This window comes from Rhinatrema bivittatum, chromosome 10 (assembly GCF_901001135.1).
Source record: "Rhinatrema bivittatum chromosome 10, aRhiBiv1.1, whole genome shotgun sequence".
In the NCBI taxonomy this organism is placed as follows: domain Eukaryota; kingdom Metazoa; phylum Chordata; class Amphibia; order Gymnophiona; family Rhinatrematidae; genus Rhinatrema; species Rhinatrema bivittatum.
Window position 1 is genome coordinate 67,519,299 of NC_042624.1, and position 22,700 is coordinate 67,541,998.

The 22,700-nt window shown below is 43.5% G+C and overlaps 1 protein-coding gene across 6 annotated transcripts in view; it reads right to left on the reverse strand.

Annotated features, from left to right (window-relative positions):
• The window catches only part of RASAL2 (RAS protein activator like 2), a 448,317-nt gene that overhangs the window by 14,094 nt on the left and 411,523 nt on the right, over positions 1-22,700 (reverse strand). For all 6 annotated transcript variants that reach the window (XM_029618579.1, XM_029618578.1, XM_029618576.1 and 3 more), the window contains 2 exons: positions 15,796-15,998; positions 6,564-6,651 (listed from right to left, as the gene is read on the reverse strand). In XM_029618579.1, coding sequence (XP_029474439.1) covers positions 6,564-6,651; positions 15,796-15,998 — 291 coding nt within the window. The remainder of the gene's footprint in view (positions 1-6,563; positions 6,652-15,795; positions 15,999-22,700) is intronic.

Genomic DNA, 22,700 nt, shown 5'->3' on the forward strand with positions numbered 1-22,700 from the left:
GCCAAAACTGACTAGGAGGTAGGAGGGGTGGCCAGATCTTCCTCGGAGCCCCAAGGTAGATTGGCGACTGGCACCAGGACCGGTAGAGACTGTCGCAGACCTCCGGCATCGATGGAGGATCAGCACTCCTCGCCGCGGGGTCACTTTAGGGGTATCACGGCAGAAGCCAGCGCTTTCCTGAGCCCAGCACCATGCATCGAGGGTGACAGGTGCTGATGCTTCCTTGGCTTTCCTCGGTGCTTTGCCTGGCCTTTCCCCGGTGCAGAGATCGATGATGAAGAACCTGATGTCCTCGACTTAGAAGAGACCGACAGGGGCCGGTCTCCGGCGCCCTAGCCATTGACAGTGTTGATGGAGCCGATGGCTCAGTGTCCATCAGTGCTGATGCTGATGTCTCGGACTTCCTTGACCTGAAGATCTTCTCCATCTTATTGAGCTGAGCGCAATGTCCCTTAGAGGTCATCTGGGTGCACATGCAACCCTGGACATTGTGTAATGCCCCCAAGCAGAGAAGACACACCTCCAACTGTTAAATAAATGATGGACATCGTCCTTGGACTCTGGAGGCACAGACAGAAACCGGACAAGGCCATGACGAACAAAAGAAAAAGAGGAAAAACGAAAGACGGTGACGGCTGGTGGTCAATGCCTGCAGGCAGCAAAGCATTGCCGCCATGGGAGAGGGAACAGAAGTGAAAAGAGACTTACTGAACCACCGAAAAACCTAACTAGGGAAACTAGAGGGAACTGAGAGGGACCCGCGATTGGTGAATTTACACGAAAACCCTAAAATAATGGTGAAAAGTTTTCTTAGACAATTTTCAACAAGAAAAGCCACAAGCTCATTCTTCCAGGGACTGAAGAGGGACCCTGCAAGGACACGTGGATTAGGGCATGCTGGGCATGCTCAGAATGCCAGGCTCCATCTGATGATGTCACCCATGTGGGAGGACTACCATCCTGTTTGTCCTAGGAGAAACTGTTGTCCAAATGTGTGGTTTCCCCATGCTCATCAATGTTAGGGTTGTGACCATGCCTGTTCCCTGTGGAGGTTACTCCAATCTTCTTGGAAGCCTGATGCAGCCATACCACTACTCACTTGTATTCTCCCCTCTTTAGCCCTCTCAAGTTTCATATGACTGAACCTCAAGCCCCCTTTCCATGTATCTTCCAGCTGTTTCCCTCCACCTGCACTTACACTGCACTTTGTTTCTGTCCCTAGTATTCTGTCACAGTTATAGCTAATACTACTTCTGCTGGTGGGCTATCACAGGCATCTACCACCATCTGAGTAAAGAAGCATTGCAACTTCATATCATGACCCTTTGTCCTTGAATTTCCTTTTCTATGGAAAATCTAACCTTCCTGTATGTTATTGAAGGCCGCAAACATTTGAATGTTCCTATCATAGCCTCTTTTCAATACTATCTGCATATCTTTTAATGTTCCACGGAAGGTAGGGTTTGGAAGGAAGAGGATAGGCACCATTGAATGCCTATTAGAAATGGACATTTGCATCCCCATGTGGGAGGGTTCTAGAAATAAACATTGGTCTTCTCAAGCCTTGTAGACTATGAGCGATGAGCTAGTATAGTAAGGATTGAAAGAACCATAAACAGAATTTCTGTAGAAAATTTTGCAACTGAAGGAAAGCAACTTCTAAGTTATTTAATGAGAACAAAATAGCTTTTGTAAAATAAAATAAAATAAAGCCCCTAACATTGGTAGGTATTATTCATATGAAAAGGTAAAGATTATTATTTATGCTAGGGACTGCAAGGTACTGCAATTAGTCCAGAATGCAGCAGTTAGGATAATTTCTGGTCTATCCTGGAGAGCGTATATTCAGCCCTATATGCAACTTTTGTATTACCAATTACTTACAGGGTTCAGTTTAAGATCTGTACAAAAGTTCACAAAACAAAATATTTGGAGTGGTATGTGCCAGGAGATAAGATTGTGGATTATGTTGCAAGTAGAGTGTTGCGCACATCCTGTCATGGTTTATTAGAGATTCATTCAGTTTAAGATCATATCTAGCAGACTCAAACAAAATAATTTTCAATCACAGCACCAGTATTACGGAATGATCTTCCATTAGCAGTTCGTCAGGAACGGGACTATCTGAAATTCAGGCTTTAGTGCTGACAAAAATGGATTATACGAGACTTCCGAGAAGATCAAAACAAAGACTACAAGTTGTGCAGAACAGCACCGCGTGCTTAATTTCAGGAGCCAAGCAGAATGACCACATTACCTCTGTGTTACTGGATGCCAATTTCTGTCAGCTAGTCTTTAAGGCTCTTCATGGTTTGGTGCCAGGCTACTTGTGGGAAAGACTGGTTCTTTATGATCCTCATTACATCTGGCCAGCTGGAAATCCTTGCAATTAGGGATGCCAGACTACAGTGCACTAGAAAGCAAGCCACCTTCTGCCCTGGCCTCTGGGAATGACTCCCTAAGGACATTAGAACTATAACTGACTACTTGCTCTTTTGCAAAACAGTTAAAACTTTATTTAAGTCTATTTATTTGGAAGTAGGAGGTTGATCCCATCTGGCTGCGGTGTTGTGAGAAGGCCGTGGGAAAATAATAGAAATGTAGTGGGATATATGAGATGTTGGGGGCACAATTGAAGGGGCTTAGACATCATTTGCCTGGTTGCTGTTAAAGTGACTATCTAGCACTGATTATTATTCGTATGGACAATTTTATTGTATTATGTTGCATGTTCTTGCTGTAACTTGTTTTGAGTATATTGTGTGTGAATGAAGTGCGTCAAACCCAAATAAATAAATAATAAAAAATCATTGAGCCTCCCTGGCATTGTTCTTGTGCCAGGGAGGCATCCTTTTTCTCTTTGGAATATTAAGGGAATACAGATCTCTATCACTGTTTTAAACAGCCTTCTTTCATTAAAAAGAATGCTTTATGTTTCTTAAGACTCACAGAAGAGGGCTTGCTGATCCACAGAAGAACATCATAATAGGTTCAAGGTTGAGATGGATCCTACCAGGCTTGGGAGGAGAGGAGCATTGGAAATTGCAGGGATCACAGTGGGAGCTGATGGTACCGAACTTATCTGTACTGCCCAGACTCTGGACTTGATCAAATCCTTCAAGATTCTCATAGGACTGAAAGAGGTCCATTGGGTAAAATCAACTCTGCTCTAAGAAGAGCTGCTGGGGTGGAGTTTGATTCTGTAGACTTGCTGTGATTATCTAGTGGTAAGTAGAAATCAGGATGGGAGCAGTGGGAGGTAGGGTGAAGGGTAAGTCCTCAGGCTTTTATTATGGCATTTATATAGTACCCACATTAAGGGGGCTGTACTACTTGTGACATATAGGTACAATTGGAGACAAAGGTACTTGGCCAAGGTCATAAGGACTGTAAGTTTGAGAAGCAAGATTCGAACCCTGGTCTCTTGGTTCCTAGCCCATTACACTATTACTGTGACAAGCAGTAAAGAGTGAAGTTCACTGTATTGGGAGATTTTTATAGTTTTTGGTCTGGAATGGATTTATCAGTAGAACTCTAAGGTGGCTGGAGTTGTAGGGTGGAGGTTTATTTATGATGTGTTGCTCTGTCTGTCAGTCAAAATGAGGTTGTACTACCTCACCTCTAAATTACTGATAAAATCCAGATTTTCCAGTAACTTCCCTAGGAAAATTACCATTCTTGTCTTAGAACATAAGACTTGCCATACTGGGTCATACCAAAGGTACATCAAGCCCAGTATCCTCTTTCTAACAGTGGCCAAGCCAGGTCACAAGTACCTGCCAGGATCCCAAGGAGTAGATAGATTCCAAGCTGCTTCTCCCAAAAATAACCAGTGGATTTCTGCAACTCTACCTTAAAAATTGTTAATGGACTTTTCCTCCAGGAACTTGTCCAAACCTTTTTTAAACTTAGCTACACTAATAGCTTTCATCACATCCTCTGGCAACAAATTCCAGAGCTTAATTATGCATTGAGTAAAAAAAATATTTTCTCTTATTAGTTTTAAATGTAACTTCATTGTGTGTCCAACTGATTAACATTTATTCGTTCCATTCTACTCATTTTATCAACATCTATTATATCTCCCCTCAGCCGTCTCTTCTCCAAGCTGAAGAATCCTAACTTCTTTAGCCTTTTTCTATAGGGAAATTCTCCATCCCCTTTTATCATTTTGGTTGCCCTTCTCTGTTCTGCTATACCTTTCTTGAGATGTAGTGACCAGAACTGCACATAATACTCAAGATCATGTTGCACCATGGAGCGATACAGAGGCATTGTGATATTCTCTATTTTATTCTCCTTTCCTTTACTAATAATCTTTTTTTTTTAAACAAAAGTCCCTGACCATTATACACAAAACATCAACCATCAATCCACACTCCAGCTAAAAATTCCACTCCACCTACACTCCTCCACGAGACCGATCAGATCAGCATACAAAGGGTCCCTCCACGCGCCCCCCCCCCCCACCCCACCAAATCCTTGCTTCACCCCACCATACGGAAACGTGCATTTTCAACAGCCAGACCCTCTCTATGGAATGCACTACCCCCAGATCTACGCCAGGAACAATGCCTAGTTACCTTTAGGAAGAAACTGAAGACCTGGCTTTTCGAACAAGCCTTCCCTTAATCTGCCAAGCCTCAAATACTGACACTGATCACAGTCATCAATTTAGAACCTTTCCGTAATCATGAGGTCATCCTGACTATGAATACAGTCATCATTTCAGAATCGCTCCATACTCTTGTTGTAACCCTGTGATAATTATGATGCAATCCTGGCTCTGAATACAGTCATCTTTTCAGATTCTCTCCATATTCATGCTGGAATCCTGTGATAATTACCCCTCTCTCCTGCTCCCTCGCCCCCCTTTCCCAACCCTTCCTCCCCCCCCCGAAAGCCCCATCCTCCCTTATGAGTTAAATTTCATGTTAACGCTAAGTCATTTTCATACTAAGCTCTCGTCATACTGAGTTATTTGTTAAAGCTTAGTTATCTTGTTAAAACTTAGTTATCTTCATATCAAGTTGTCATGAATTCATCACCCTTGTTATATGTAACTTCTCATGTTCTCTGGTTTCCCCTTGTTTTGATGTAAACCAGTGTGATAGGACCCTTGTCCTGAATATCGGCATATTAAAAATAAATAAATAAATAATAAAATAGTCCATAATCAAAATACAGAATGGTTCCTCATTAAGAGGTCAATTTTCTAAACGTTTTATGCGGGCAAATAAGTGAAACGGGCTTTTGAACACTTATGCGTATAAAATCTGATTTCATGCACAAAAGCAGTTCTTTGAAAATAGTCCTGGGGGATATGCACATAAATGTATGTGCATAACCCAGTTACATGTATATTTTACATACACTGCGGGGGAAGGGGGGACAGGATTTTCATAAGTCTGTTCCTAAGTTTACATGTAGAAGTTATGCACTGCTAGAAGTGTTCCTTTTCTTGCAGACCCAACCCATACAAATAGCAAGTGCAAACTCTGTGGATTTGTTCCTATCTATGAACTTTGCAGGTCCAATTTTCAAAGGCTAACTCTGCGAGAAGTTTTCCCTTGTAAATGAGCTGGCAGGCCCCTGCAAGGATTTTGAAAATTGCCCCCTAGATGAATGCAATATAATTACAGTATACTCACTGTTTACTAACTCATGAGCTAGTAAACAGTGAGTATACTAATTCAAGTATATTCTAACTCAAGATCAGTAAAAGGTTATTGGCGACCACTGTGCATTCTATGTTAATACATTTTTTTTTTTTTAAACATTAACAGATTCCCTTACCAATGGTTTTTTTAACCTTAACAGATTCCCTTACAAATGGTTAGGATGATATATATGTATATATATATATAATTCTTTGGAAAAAGATAATTAATTTCTGTAAACCAGACAGTGATGTAACAGGTGATAGCCAGACTATAGCCTATATCATCCCTCTCAATTTCCCTTTATCAGCTTGGGGCACAATATACAGTTATAGTCAGCAACACAATAGGCAATTGGATAATGTTACACTGCACAATTTCCCTTTCCATTTGCAAAGGAAACAATTAACACTTTTGTTACCTAGACAAAATGGACATAATATTGTTTTATAGTATACATAACTATTTATTCTTATCACTGATTGAAGCTCTAGAGAGATCATTTACAATATCACAGTATTTCTCAGCCTTTGAAACTCTTGCCTTTCTCTGTAGGAACCAATTACTATTCTTTTCGATGACGTCAGCATGCTCTATATCTGTTACTGCACTAAAATACTTAGTGTCTCCATTCTTGCTCTCTCTGTCTCTACCTAACCTTCATATACACTACATACAACACTGATAAGGAGACACTGCTAGAAATTGGCTTCCAACATTGCAATGAATTTATCTTTTACCAAAAAAACACATCAGAAACTGCCTAGCAGTTTGTGAGCCTTTTTCTGTAAGACAATGACACTGCTGGAAATTTCTGAACAGCAGTTCACTGTGTGGTATGTGAAGGAAGTGAAATAGCTTGAAAGAGGGGTTTTTTTTTTGCAGAGTTCAACACACACTCACCTGTGCATCAATAATTTTTTGCTTCGCATCAATAACTGCCTGCATTTCAGCATGATCTTTTTTTAGCTCTTCTTCCACAGCCATAAGCCTGAAAGCAGAGAAGGAAAAATATTTCAAAAACCAGGCAAATTGCTTACCAGCAAGTTAGGAAAAATATAGCAAGTTTGCTTACCATATACTGTGTTCCCTATAGACAGCAGGATGCCACGACACATGGGTGATGTCATCCGATAGTGCCAAACAGACCCTTCTTAACTCATACAGCTTTTGCTCTGTTGAGCATGTGCGGAAATTCCCATGCAGGCATTGCCTCATGAGCCCCTCAATCGATTTTAGAATGACCTTTACTAGGTAATTGACTCTCCATGGAGGCAGGTGGGTATTAAACATGGCTTGGGACTCCCCATGAATTCATGGCTAATTCAGCCTTGCTTGTCGACGGAGAAAACACATTTGCTTATCATAAACAATGTTCTCTGTAGACAGCTCCTGCGATTTGCAAGCAAATGGGTCTGGGACCTCTGTTGACACCAGAATGAAAACGGTCGCCGTTTAAAGCTGTAAGCCCTTCTAGATGAGGGCTTCCTGGCAGGTACCAATATATCTAACTTCTTTGGGTAAGAATAGGGATGCAATCAGCGAATGCTCAACATCCAGGCTGTCAAGTTGATAGAGAGGAGGTTAGTGTGATACAGATGGCCTTCTTCTTGAGTCAATAAGGTTAGATTAGCCCCTACAAGAATCGAGGTGCTGATAGACAGTTGTATTAGGTAAGAGAACTGCATTTGGGCCATTCTAATGCAATAAATATCAAGCAACCTGGCCTTTAAGTACTTTTCGCACTGTCCTGGCTATCAAAGCAACCGTGCCCTACACGGAAATGAATGCCAATAACGCCATGTTTGAGCAGTTATTTCTTGCAGTGATTATAGCTCTTGAAAAAGGATCGTTATCCGAAACATGGTCCTGTGTCGGGCACGGTTGCTTTGATATTGACGGCTTCAAAAAATAAGATAAGTGGAGTTGAAATAATATGAATTTTTTCAACATTTTTACCAATTGATAGACTGATTGCACTAAAATAATACACAAGGTGGTGTTTACACGCATGAAAGGGACACTGGCTCACCCCCAAAAAATATTATGACCGGTGATTAAATATAAGGCTGAGTTTTAAAGTTGAATTGTTAGACTATACGATGAAGCCTATTATGAAAGTCATTGAAATATATTACATGTTTGATAATTAATAATGTGAAGGCTGGACTTTTTGGTATTTACAAGGTAGTAGTCATACATTTACCAATGGTCCAATATTGTAATTTTTTAGGTTAACGTGGTTGGAAGAGTGAAAAGTGGAATATACATCAAATAAAAATAAAAGCAAACCGGTACTGCCTAAAATGGCCAATGGCTCGAGCAATCCACCATTACCGAAAGTTGGCAGTGGAGAAATAGGTGGTGTCGCTACCATGATTCTCATTGTGATGGATGATAAATTAGAGAGAATACATGCGCAGTTTGATGAGCTACAATTTTTATTAACTAATAACACAGAGCGTATTATGAAGATAAAACCCATCTCCCAGGGGTGGACTATCTAGAAGTAGAAGACTTGGAGAACTGCTCGTGAAGAAGTAACCTGAGATTTATAGGGTTACCTGAGAGCATTGCCAAACGTGACCTGCAAGTGACAAGCTTTAGGCATACCTGACACACCTGGGGGTCCGGGACATCGAACACAGACACCGGCTGGGAGTGCAGAATAGAGGGCAAAGTAAAGCCAGGTCTGTGATCGCCACATTTCTTAATGTCTATTATAAAGATGAAATCATGTGGTAATACCGAAGTGTAAGACAACTGGACTTTGAAATCAATTGTGTTGCTTTTTGTGGATTACTCTGTGGCTGTATCCGCCCACTTCAAGGCCTTTGCGCCAATAAGTTCCAAACTGATTGAGTACCAAATTCTCTTTGTCCTCAAGTAATCCTTAGCTGGAAACTGATCAAAACTCCATGTATTTATTTAATTCACCTGTTGAAGCCCAAGCCTTTTTTTTTTTTTTTTTTAAACACCCAGCTGGACACATCCAAGGTGAGGCAAATGGTGGAGGAACAAGACTAAAAGCACGTGGAAGATGGAAGACAGAAGATACATGGGAATTAAGGCTGACAGTGCACAGGACTTGGTCTGCTTCGCAATATAACAGGTAATATGTCCAAGAAGTTATCACCATGGAAGAAAATTCACTCTGGCTTATTGTTTGCTGCAGTTGAAGAGACGTGACTTTTTTTTTTCTTTCGGTCTTAATGGGGAGTGGGGCCCCAATACATAAAACACGTCTTCTAAGGCTGGTTGAGCGAGTTATAATTGTATGGTTTGTGGTTATGTGACTAAGTTTGGTGAGAGAGGGGAGGGGAGGGGAGGGAGAGAGGGATTCTAGAGGCAAGGCTACATTGTAAGGGACAAGCAGTTCAAACAATTCACACCTTGGCATATTACTATTCCTGTATGGAGGGGTTGTGGCCTAGGCTGGAGGGCCCTGACCGATCACAAGAAAAAGATCTTTCCATGTATGTCTTTTGGTATATTACTTGAATGACAAATGTGGGAATCCATTGTGTGACATGGAATGTTGACAGGCTGGGGTCATTCACTGAGCAGTATAAACTATTGCAGGCTCTACAAAGATGGAGAGCCCATATTGCTATGATCCAAGAGACACACTTAGATGATGCTGAGCATTGAAAATTGCAACAGCAGATGGGTAAGGTTTTTCCTGTATCTGGCACAAGGAAAAAGGAGTAGTAGCACTTATTTTACGGAAACATGTACCATTTCAGCACTAAGGTAATCACTGACAGTGGGGGGTGGTATTTGGTGGTTGAGAGTAATTTGTTTGGGAAACCAATTGGGTTTTGCTATATATATATATATATATATATATATATATATATATATATATGTCCTGAACAATTTCGAGCATTCTTTTTTTGCGGAAATTGCTAGGTTACTGTCCCTTACACTAATGTACAGATAGTGATGGGAAGAGACTACAATTGTGTCCACAATAAACATTTAGATCATTCCTCTGTTCCCTGGGCCCTGCAATGTCACCAGGGAAAGAAATAGTGTACTTATGTCGGAATTTAGACTTGGTTGAGGTCTGGAGAGTCCTTCACCCATTGGACAGAAACTAAATGCATGTATCTAGGGCACATAACTCACAATCCCATATAGTCTACATTTTGGTCAGTCAAGAAGTGTTCCTTAGCGTTTTGGTTTCTAAAATAGGTCCCCTTATCAGACCAAGCTCTGGAGTGGATGGACTAGAAGGATACTGGCCAACAGACACCACTCACACCTGACGATTTTTGAAGAGTTTGTCACTAACATAACCTGATGAAGAAGCAGACAGAGGGGGGCACCCTCCTGTAAAATGTATAGGTCTAATTATCAGTGGAGCTCTCTTTTCATTTCCTATGTGACATTCACAAGAGTTGTCAAGGGTTGAGTTAACTAGTTCCTTTGGGAACAGAGACCCCATTGCAGGATGCACATGTGGAGGCAGGTTTGAGAGGCCACATGAAGCGTTGTCATGTAATCAAGAACTACTAGCACTCCCCTGGCTGTATCCTGAGCTGACTGCACCAACCGATGAGCTAGGGACCTGAGGACATCCACTTGGGAGAAATGCTCTTTAATGTAGAGAAACTATCCCTACCCTGATTTATTTGATTTTCTAAGATTGAATCAGGGACGATTTTTTCAAAATTTACTAGGAAACCTATTGACTGAAGAAAGTGATCTTCTGCAGTGAGGTCAACACTTCCTGGGAAGGTGCCACAACTAGTCAGTCTAGGCAGGGGAAGATACATATGCCCTGATGGAGATGTGCTGCCACTATAGCTAGGCATTTGGTAAAGCCCCTCAGTGCGGCTGAGATTCCGAAGAAGATCTCCTGGTACTGGTAGTGAGAGGATTCCACCATAAAACATAGATAGTGCCAATCAGAGGGTTGGATTGGTATGTGGGAATACATATCCTTAAGATCTAGGGCACACATCCACTCTTCTGCCTGGATGAAGGGTAGATTGGTGTGGAGGAAGTTCATCTTGAATTTTTCTAGTAATAGATTCTTGTTCAGACTTCATAAATCTAGGATGGTCTCAATCCTCCAGATTTCTTGAAGACTTTTTATTGTACATTGCTCTGATTTGCTTATTGTAACAAGATGCAATTAATCAAAGTATTAAACAATAAACAAACAGTGGGAGTAGAACTCATGGTCATATTGATCGGATGGGGACAGGTTTTGCTGCTTGCTGTTTGAGAAGCAACTCCATCTCCAGGTGAAACTGTGATGAGTGAGACAGATCCGGATAGAAGGATGAATAATGAGGCAGCACTGGAAGCCAGAAAAACCACAAGCAGTGTCCAGATTCCACAATCTTGAGTACCCAGCAATCCTTGGTGATTTTCTGCCACTCCTCCAGGTAGACACACATTTTCCCCTCTACCAAAGCGGCTGAGAATTGGATTTGGAGGCTAGTCAAAAACTGGACCCAAGGTTTCAGCTTTGTTTCAGTTTATGCCTCTTGTGCTGCTGGCTTCGAGCCAGAAGTTGTTGCCAAAGCAGAGATTTAGCACGATAATGCTGGAATTGATGGAAAGGGCATCTCTAGAATGCTTAAAAGCAAAGTAAGGGCAGCTAGATGATGACTGTTGTCCAGAACTGTTGATAGCAACTCAACTGCCACATACTGCTCCTTAATCTAGGTGACAGTTTCTTGAGTTTGTCTCCAAAGAGATGATCCACCATGCGGGGCACATCTGCCAACTTGTCATGGACATAGTCATGCAAACTACTGGCTCTTAGCCAAGCCATTCGGTGTGCTCCAAAGTAAGCTGACTAGACACAGGCAGACGTGTCAAACACCCCATATACTCATCGAATGAGTGGTGTACGCACTGTTCTGCATCCAGGAGTGGTTGTAGATATGCGGTATTGTTCCTAGCAACTGGGCCAATGGCTTCAGTTTCTGAATATAATCATGTAAATACTGCACCATGCAGAACTGGTGTGCAGAAATACAACCATTAAGCACTGAACTCTGGAGCACCTTTTTTCCCCAAAAAATTGTCCAATAGCTCAAGATTTTTTTCTGTTAGAGAATATCCTTGTTTTCTTGCTTTAGCACTGACTCCCCCACAACAAATTGGTGGGGCAGCTGTACCATCCCAAATCCTGGAGTTTTCTGGATTTTTTTGGCAACTAAAGCACAGAAAATTGGATTCTCCAACATTTTTATCTATAATTCTTATAGGATCGAATATATCAGAATGGTTGCCGGCTCTGCTGGGGTGTCTTTAGGATCTGGAGAAGGCCAAAGACTTTTTGCGAGGCTTCTTGTCCTTATAACATTAACTTCCGATGCCTTACCCAACATTCAGAAATCTGGAATAGGAGAGGTCATTGGATGATGAGTGCTCTGGAGATTTAGGCAGGGTGTCAGAAGGAATTCCCGTCAATCCTTCCTTTGTCCCAAGGGGCGAAGGGACACTGACACAGAATGAAGTGGGAGACTAAGGTGGGGTCGTCAGAGTATGCCTGAGGAACATCCTTGATTGGCTGGACTTTATTGCGAAAGAGTGGTGAAGGGTCAAATCCTCTCACAGGGGTTCTGATGAGGTACTCTTGGGATCAGGAATAAAAGGGGATTCTTCCTGAGGCAGTAAATCAGATATCCTGGAAAGGGGAGGATGAAGAATGCCCTTCTTATTCTTAGCTGCCAGGGAGGCAAAGAAAATCTACACCAATCCTTCCACTTGGTCTAAGGGCTGTCAATGTACTTTGGGCCAGGCATTGAGAGTGGAACACCCTCTTCTAAAACCAGAATGTATTCTTCTGAAGGGTCCTCCAGAATTTCAATAGCTATGCTGAGGGACAAACAGAAATCAATGACTCCACCGATCAGATGGGATCTGGTGTCTCTAGATAAAGACCTTGCTCCATAAGCCTTAATGGAGAAAGAGCCCTTGAAATAGGAGGCGCATGCCTCCCTCTGAACTTCCAATCCTCCATGAATGCATCAAAGGAATTGTCGATTTAAGAAACAACTGCTTTGGTAGCAGAGGCCTGGTGTGCTAACATCACTGATATTCTCCCTGAGGCCTGAAATGTCAAGGGTTTCTCTGCCTAATGTGATGATAGCTTTGAGGGGGAAGCATCAATGGTGTCGAGGCTCAATGCCGGTGGTTGCTGCACCAGGGAATTGTGTGTTGATAGTATAGAGGCTGCATGTGTTAATGGTGCTGCTGGCTCCAAGGCTCAGTACTATTTTAATGGTGCCAATGGCTCCAAGGAGTGATGCTTTTTTTTTTTTTTTTTTGAGGTAGCCCTGAGCCCCACAAAGCCCACAAGGAGCTTGCAAATGCCTGTGAATGGCATTTTTGCATCTTGCTTGAATCAGCTGAGGTGAGGGGCCCAAAGCCCTGCTCTAAAGAGGGGGAGGTCTCCTGCTCAACTTGGAACCTAGGGAGCCAGAAGAGGCTCTGCTCTGGAAGGAGGAACAGCTGTGGCTCTTTAAGGACTTATACAATAAAATAATATTATATAAAATATTATATATAAATATTATATAAAATTAAAATAATATAAAACTTATACAATAAAATCCATGACTCTTATACATAAAGGTAGTATATAAATCCATGACTCTTATACATAAAGCCGTTCACAACAGAGAAATGCAATGGTTCAATGATCAATTACAATTCAAAACATCAATCCGACTTACCAGATTCCAACATCTAGCGAAACTGAAGATCCCTGCGCCTAATTTGACCAAACTTTCGACAACAAAAGAACGTTCTTTCATCATTGCTGGATCCACAATATGGAATACTATGCCCTCTGAATTACGCCAGGAACTTTGCCACAAAAAATTTAAACAAAACCTAAAAACCTGGTTATTCAAAAAAGCCTTCTATCAATAAACTGAGTTCTAGTATATACCTTTCAGAATATTTCTACAGACACTCTTATATTAATTTTCTTTTTTTTTTTTTTTTTTTTTTACAAAGTTATAATTAGTCTTATATTCATACAGTTATTATGTTATATTGTAAAGCTCTTTGCTGAATTAATGTTTGAATGTAAACAGAGGTGATGTTTCTTATGGACCCCGGTATATAAAAATCCTTAAATAAATAAATAAATAAATAAATACAGCTACTCTATCTTCCAGGCTCTGGATCTCTTAAGCCTGCAGTGACATCCAGCCACAGTGGTAGCAGATAGGTGCATCAATGGTTGGGCCCGAGACATTGGTAATCAATGTCATGACCATCCAAGATGAAGATACTGAGGGTAGCCTTCTTGGAGCCTACATTTTTTGTTTTGTTTTGGCCTTCAAGATTTTGAGAGAGGTTTGTTCTCAGTCTAACTGGTTGAATTGGAGATGCTCTAATAGCCCTTTAAGATCTAGTCAGCAATTTATGCTGCAACTCTCTCCAGTGAGGGCTTTCCGCTATATTAGAGTGCAGAATCTGTCTCTTTACAAGTCCCAGTATGGTGAAATGAGATACTGATTGAAATCAGAGATGAGAAAGAATTGATGAATTTTTGTAGAAAATTAAAAACCTGGTTAATGATTTTTGAGGAGTATGAGAATGGTGAGGAATTGGTTTAGAATGGGCTGGTTTAAATGACTGGAGTTTACTTAATTTTTTTTTTTATTGATGATAGCTGGATAGTCCAGTTGTGATGATGGTTATTTTACAATTATGTTTTTTGTTTAATTTTTATGAATTGTAATATATTTTAATTTTGTACATTGCTTTGGATGATTTATTGAAATCTGTAAAATGAATAATAAATATTTGTAAATAAGTAAATAAATGCTGCTTGGGGGCTGCTGAGGCAGCGAGGCAATACAGTTTTTAAGAAAAAAATTAAAAATAATGAATATAACCAAAGAAAACCAAGAGAAATGTACATGTGAATGCTGTAGCTCAGAAAAAAAAAAAAGACTGAGCAGCTCACGAGATAATGCCCACGTGGTAACTCCCACACATGCTCAGAAGAATAAAGGCCTTTGAGCTAAGAGAAAAGGGTCCATTCAGTGCCGTTGGATGATGTCATCCACCTGTCATGGCTAATTCACCCTGCTTGCTAATGGAGAAATAACAGGTTATGAAAAGTGAGAAACAAACGAATACAATAATTCAATGGTTTAGGCAGTTTTGCAAGATATAAAGTTGATTTAAAATTCTGATATTCTCTGCCTCTCACTGGATTTTTTTTTAAAGCCCAGAATCAAACAGTTGGAATGTTAAATGTTCTTCATTCCAACTAGAAGGCATGTGGAAAGTATGACAAGTTTTAAATAAAGTTTACTCACTTGAATGAATACAATACCAAATTTTGGAAGCACTAGATTTGTCAGAAATAACTCCGCATACAATAAGCACACAGAATATCAAGTTATTTAATGGCTCTAGCCCTTGGATAAAGATTACTATTTGATTTCAGATCAGGAATGGTTTCAACCTATTACATTTATGAAGAACTAATTTAGGAACTCTCCATATCCCATCCCTCAAGAAGGCACACCCACAAACCTACTTGAGCCTTGCACCATCAAATTAAAAAATAAATTAAAGACCTGGTTTTTCAAACAGGCTTACCCAGATTAGATCCCCTGCGTCTTAACCCTTTGCTGCATCAATACTTTACTTGAACTTATCTGTTAAGTTATGCTTCATTGTTTAGCAAGTTATTTCTATAGCTCTGATCTCTTGTTTGCCAGTTTCCGGCTACCCTTCTCCCCTGTTCCTTTAGTCCTATCCCCTGTCCTGTTTGATGTCTTTTCTACCTCAGTTCAGATGTAAACCGGTATGATGTAACCACTAATTCCGGTATAAAAAATAAATAAATAAAATGACATATCTCCAACTACATTAAGAAAAGGAAGACTAAGAACATAGATGCAATAGGTGAGAACCAGGACTAGTTCGGCCTATTTTGATGACAGAGTCAGGTAGTAAACTAAATTGGATACTTGTTACTCTTAAGAAAGAAATGGTAGACTCTGGAATCTAACAAAAACTGAACACCAAGAGAAGGTCACAGGAAATGACTATTTTCTAATATCCTCACAAGCTTCTTTACCCTATACATTCCTAGGTCTTGTGGCTGATGCATGCATAAATCTGCTTCAGGTTTTACCTGCTGATGATACTTTTCATCTGGCTATCCTTTTCTTCCTGTTGCTGCCGGAGTCTCTCTTCGCTGTCCTCCAGTCTGGCCTTGTATTCCATCAGAAGCTTCTGCATCTGCTGCTCCTGCACCAGGAGGCGACGTTCATACTCTTCCAGTCGTCTGCTTGACACTTTCAGCCGCTCCTTCAGCTTTGCTATCTCCTGCTCATACTTTTGGGGGAGGGAGTTTAGGTAGGGAAGAGAAAGTAAAAGATGAGCATAAGAACTAAGTGGTTTAGAGGACAGAAGCAGAGAGTACACATCAACAAGCTGACTGATTTTACACTCATCCTCAATGCACAATAATGTGAAAATTGAACTTCCTACACCTAATTCTCCATTGAAAACCAAATCATTACTTCAAGTATCACATAAGAAGCCTCTGTCAGACAAGTATAATGCAAAATATAGTACTTCACTCAAGCCCTTTGTTTCTGTTCTGAACTCTGCCCCTTCCACCCACCATTATCCTATTAGATTTGCAATTTAACAGAAATACCTTAAGGAATAGTTTCTGCTATATCTACACATTTCAAAAATCTAACAAGAGGAAGAGAAACGCTGACAAAAAATATGACAAAAGTAGCCTCCCTAAAAAGAAATAGTTTTCAAAATTTATCTGAGAGTTTCAGGGGCTCTTTAACAACCTTGAACCATATTAGGCAGGCTGCACAGTAAAGATTTAGGAAGTAATTTTCAAAGAAGTTTTAAGTGTAAAGGAAAATTGGTTCTTACCTGCTAATTTTCGTTCCTGTAGTACCACGGATCAGTCCAGATCGTGGGTTGAGCCTCCTGTCCAGCAGGTGGAGACAGACAAAACTGTGAGGGTATCCTATATCAGGACAGAGCCTACCCTACACCCCTTCAGTATAAAATAATTTCAAAGCAGATATAACTTCCCAAAGATCAAGCAAGCAATATGAAAAAAACTAACAAATTGAACAAGTGAACAATTGAAAGGATTCTGTATGAATAAAAACGCTCTTGCATACAATTTTAATTTCATCTGTTAGATGCTTCCGGTGCCTTTAGTAATAGTAGACAACAAATCAGATAATTGAAAAAACCTGTAGAAAAAGACAGAACATTCGAGCAGACGTATCAGATCTAGTACAGGCGGATGTCTGGACTGATCCGTAGTACTACAGGAACAAAAATTAGCAGGTAAGAACCAATTTTCCTTTCCCTGTACATACCCGAATCAGTCCAGACCATGGGATGTACCAAAGCTTCCCTAAACAGGGTGGGACCGAGATAGTCCCGCTCGAAGAGCCTGCCGCCCGATGGAGACAAAAACTGGAGCCTGCACATCCAGACGGTAATGACGAGCAAAGGTATGCAGGGATTTCCAAGTAGCTGCCCTACATATTTCCTGTGGAGAGACCGATTGACTCTCTACCCAAGAAGTAGCCTGAGACCATAAGGAATGAGCTTTTAAGCTTTCCGGCATGGGCCGACCATTACAGATGTAAGCCGACGCAATGGCCTTCTTTAGCCAATGCGCGATAGTGGCCTTGGAAGCCTTATTACCTTTATTTTGCCCACTCCACATAACAAACAAGTGGTCAGAGACCCGGAACTCATTTGTAACCTGAAGGTATCGCAGCAAGACCCGTTTCACATCGAGGCGCCGCAGATCACCCCCAGCTGTATTTGCTACTTCTGACGAAGAAAAAGCCAGAAGTTTCACAGACTGATTGACATGAAAAGAAGACAAGACCTTTGGCAAGAAAGAAGGTACCGTCTTAAGGGATACCCCGGAATCCGAGAAACGTAGAAAATGCTCTCTGCATGACAACGCTTGGAGCTCTGAGATTCTTCTGGCTGAACAAATGGACACCAAGTCGGTGGTTTTGAGCGTAGCCCTCCTTAAGGGCTCAAAAAGAGCTTTGCAGAGAACCCAGAGAACCAAGTTAAGACTCCACGAGGGACAAGTAACCTGGACCGGAGGATTCAAGTGCTTGGCTCCCTTGAGGAAACAGATGACATCCGGATGAGCCGCCTCTGAATAACCGTCAATGGTGCCTAAGAGGGAACCGAGAGTGGAGACCTGCACTCGCAAGGAACTGAATGACAACCCCTTGGCGAGACTGTTCTGGAGAAAGGAAAGGACCTGGGAAACCAGAGCCTTACAAGCCGAGATACCCGAGGCGAGACACGCATTTTCAAAAACCTTCCATTCTCAGACATAAGCAAGCGAGGTAGTCGGCTTCCTGCCCGCAATAGAGTGGATATAACTTCTTCCTTATATCCCTTCTTTCTCAATCTCGCCGTTCAAAAGCCAGGCCGCTAGACAGAAGCGATCCGCCTGATCGGAAAATACGGGACCCTGCCGAAGAAGATGGGAAAGATGACCGAAGTGTAGGGGACCGTCCGTGGCTAGATTCACGAGGTCCGCAAATCACGGTCTGCCAGGCCATTCCAGAGCCACTAGAATGACAGGCCCGCAATGAAGCTCGATTCTTTGGAGTACTTTGCCCACTAACAGCCAGGGAAGGAACACGTACAGAAGAATGTCGCGGGGCCAGGGAACGACCAGGGCATCCACCCCTTCTGCGCAATGTTCCCGTCTGCGGCTGAAGAACCGAGGAGCTTTCGCATTGGTCATGGTGGCCATCAGATCCAAGTGAGGAGGACCCCACCTGCGGATGATCAGGTTCATCGCTGCATCTGACAATTCCCACTCGCCTGGGTCTAACATCTGGCGACTGAGGAAATCCACTTGAACGTTCTCCTTCCCTGCAAAATGGGATACTGCTAAGCGCTCTAGGTGATGTTACGCCCATGCGAAGAGCCTGCTGGCTTCCAGAGCGACTAGGCGACTCCTGGTGCCCCCTTGTCAATTATGTAGGCTACAGTGGTGGAATTGTCTGACAGGACCCGCACCGCCTTGTGGAGGAGTAGGGGAAGGAAGGCCTTGAGAGCCAGTCGGACCGCTCGAGCTTCCAGTCGATTGATGTGCCAGCGAGATTGGGTCGGGGACCAATACCCCTGAGCAGACTGAGTCTGGCATACAGCTCCCCAGCCGGAGAGGTTGGTGTCCGCTGTTACCACAATCCACTGCGGTGTTAGAAGGGACATCCCCTTCTGAAGATGGGCAGGCGATAGCCACCACTGCAGTTCTGCAACGGTAGACTCAGAGTGGCAGGGGCGTCTGAAACTGTTCCGATACCGGTTTCCAGCGGGATAGCAAGGCTTTCTGTAATGGACGCATATGCGCAAAAGCCCAGGGGACCAGATTGATAGTGGAGGCCATGGACCCCAGAACCTGGAGATAATCCCAGGCCATTGGCAGGGCAAGAGAGAAAATTGCGCACTTGGCCCCTGAGTTTGAGTGATCGATCGAAGAAACACCCTGCTTACTCGAGTGTCGAATCGCGCCCTCGGGAATTCCAATATCTGGGAGGGTTGAAGCTTGCTCTTGGGAAAGTTGATGACCCACCCCAGAGAGGTCAGACATGACAGGACCTTGCTGACTGCCAGCTGGCAAAGAGACTTTGATTTGGCCCTGATGAGCGAATCATCCAGGTAAGGGTGGACTAGGACTCCGTCTCGACGCAGGGTGGCCGCCACTACTACCATTACCTTGGTGAAAGTGCGTGGCGCCGTGGCAAGACCGAAGGGGAGTGCTCAAAACTGAAAATGTTGGTCCAGTATCTCGAACCGAAGATACCGCTGGTGATCGCAGCGAATCGGGATGTGTAAGTAGGCCTCCGTCAGATCGAGCGAGGCCAAGAATTCTCAGGATCGAACTGCCGCTATCACCGCCCTCAAGGTTTCCATTCGAAAATGGGGAACCTTGAGAGTCCGGTTGACGCACTTGAGATCCAAAATTGGACGAAAGGAGCCCTCCTTTTTGGGCACGACGAAGTAGATGGAATATTGGCCGGACCCTTGTTCTTCCACTGGGACTGAGACTATGGCCCCCAGTTCCAGCAGCCTGTGCAGGGTTTGTTCGACCGCAGGCCTCTTTCGACTTCCGCAGGGGGAGACCAGGTGAAGATCCGGTAGGTCTCGAGCAAATTCTAACGCGTAGCCTTTTTCTATCACCTCATTATGGTGGCCCATTCCCCGAGAAACTGGGACAGTTGTCCACCTAAGTCTCGAACGGAGGAATGAGCCGGCCCCATCTCATTGAGAGGAGGACTTGGTGACCAAGAGTTGCTGGCTATGATCCCTGAAAGGCTGACGTCCCCAAAAGGAATGAGGCCAGGACTGAGATCAGGAAGCATTACCCATCGGGAACGAGCCCCTTGCCCTGGTGGAAAAACGGCGTTGCCCCCTAAATCTACTGTGAGATTGTAAGAAGGACTTAGACTGTTTCGGGCGGTCCTCCGGCAACTTATGAACTTTATTTTCTCCCAGGGATTTGATAAGTTGCTCTAGGACCTCACCAAAAAGCAACTGGCCCTTGAAGGGAAGGGTTCCCAACTGTGCTTTGGAAGAGGCGTCCGCAGACCAATTTCTCAGCCAGAGGAGGCACCTGGCTGAGACTGCAAAGACCATTGCCTTGGCTTGCACTCACAGAAGATCGTACAGGGCATCCGCCCCATACGCAATCGCTCCCTCCAAGCGATCTGCCTGCTCTGCCTCTACAGACGGGAGGTCTTGGGTGCTGAGTAATTGTTGAACCCACCTGAGGCTTGCCCGCTGCATGAGACTGCTGCAGATTGTCGCCCGAACTCCCAAGGACAGGACCTCAAATATGCGTTTGAGGTAAACTTCCAACTTGCGGTCCTGAACATCCTTTAGAGCTGTAGCCCCAACCACCGGGATGGTGGTGTGTTTGGTAACCGCCGTGACAGAGGAATCTACCTTGGGCATCTTAAGTAGATTCAAACAGTCCTCAGGAAGGGGGTAGAGCTTGACCATAGCCCTCCCCACTCGGAGTCCCGCCTCAGGGGATTCCCATTACTTAAGGAGCATCAGCTTATGCATAGGGTGAAAAGGAAAAGTACATGGAAGAGCCCTAAGTCCCGCCAGGACCGGGTCCACGTTGGCAGGCATTGCGGCCGTAACCGTATCCGCCGGGGGCAACTCAATTCCCAGTTCCTGCAAAATGAAGGGAATGTGCGGCTCTAGTTCCTCCTTTTAAAATAAGCGTAGCACCCGAGGATCGTCCCCCTCGAGGGGAGGGTTAGGAAGCAGCGGGTCAACATCCGGATCTGGAATAGGGGACCCCCAGGACCACCCTAACCGAGCCCTGGCCCTCCGGCGCCTTCGGAGGTTGCGGAGGAGAGATTCACAGGCTTTTCGGTGGGATGGGGGGGTCCAGGGATGGATCTTCCTCCTGCTGTAAGCTGGCTAAATAGGACTTGTGCATAAGAAGCACAAACTTCGCGGAGAAACAAGACCTAGACTTCCCAGGGGGAGGGGGGGGGGGGAAGGGGTAGGAGGGGGGTAGGGAAAGGTCAGGCACCCCCCCTCCGGGGCATGAGGGGGGCTCAAATCCGGAGGAGAAACTAAAAATATCGGGCTCACCTTCCTCCTGCACATCCGATTCCGCATTTGAGCCTGCTTCCAAGATGGCGCCGTTCCCACGGTTTTCCGGGCCGGGAACGGCCTGGCCACGTGGCGGGGAACTCGCCCCCGGGCCCCTGTGGGCGAGGGGATCGATGAGGGACCCTCCCCACCCAGTAGGCACCCTGAACAGAGGCCTCTGCGGGAAAAACGTGTGGCAGACTCTCCACATGCTTTACAGGTGCTGGAACGGGATATCAGCATTGAAGAAAAAAAAAAAGCGCTAAAAAAGTAAAAACAGCTGAGCTGTGCAGGGCTGAAGTCAGTCAGCGGAGGCAGCGACTGAACTCTGCCGGAGCTGTCCACAGTTCTTAAAAAGTAAAAGTAACAAATACAGCCCTTTTTTTTTTTTTAAACTGCTCAGCTAAGCCAGGGGAAAAACACTCCCTGAGAGGGTACTGTTTTACAGTGGACAGCTAGATAATGGGGGAGGGACTGGACCACCAGATTCACCCCAGATGGTCACCGGGAAAAAGGGGCCTAGGATGGGCAAGCCCCCCCCCTAGGCTCCCAGCAGAGCGAAGAGTCCGAACTGTCTCTGTGAGGAAAAAAAGGGATAAAACTTTCAAAGTCCTCTTTTTTTTTTTTTTTAAAACAAGAATTTAATTCTTGCTTGATCCAGACCAAAAGTAAAGAAAATCCCCTCAGGGAAACTAAGAGAAGAAGAAGAAGGGGAACCGTAGGTTCAGCTGCCTGCACCTGCTGGAGACAGACGAATACTGAAGGGGTATAGGGTAGGCTCTGTCCTGATATAGGATACCCTCACAGTTTTGGTCTGTTTCCACCTGCTGGACAGGAGGCTTAACCCATGGTCTGGACTGATCTGGGTACGTATAGGGAAATGTAATATACTATCGTAGCAATTTTCAAAAGCCCATTTACATGCTTAAAGTGCACTTATGGGTGTAAAACCTATGGACAATTCAATGGCATATGTTGCAGCAATTTTCTAACTCCAACTTACATGCGTAAAGTGAATTTACATATGCAAAACCCAGTTTTAAGCATGTAAATCCTTTTGAAAATGACCCCCTTAGCCTTTTAATACACAAAGAGGCTAACTTTAAAACGTGGGCGCATGCACCCACCCGCCCATATACATGTATATATGGGTACATGTAAAATCTACTCCTGTATTTTCTAACCTGCGTGCAAACAATGTACGCAGGTTATGAAATACGTGTAAATGCACTCAGGAACATGTGTGTGCATGTAAAAAAAACATCACACAAATACATTTTATACTTATCTGGTTAAGTCAGAAAAGCCCAAAAGCTGGATACATCTTAAAATAGCACTTCTCTGGCCAAGTCAGAAAGCTGGATAAATAGCTATTAGATTTGTCCAGTTATC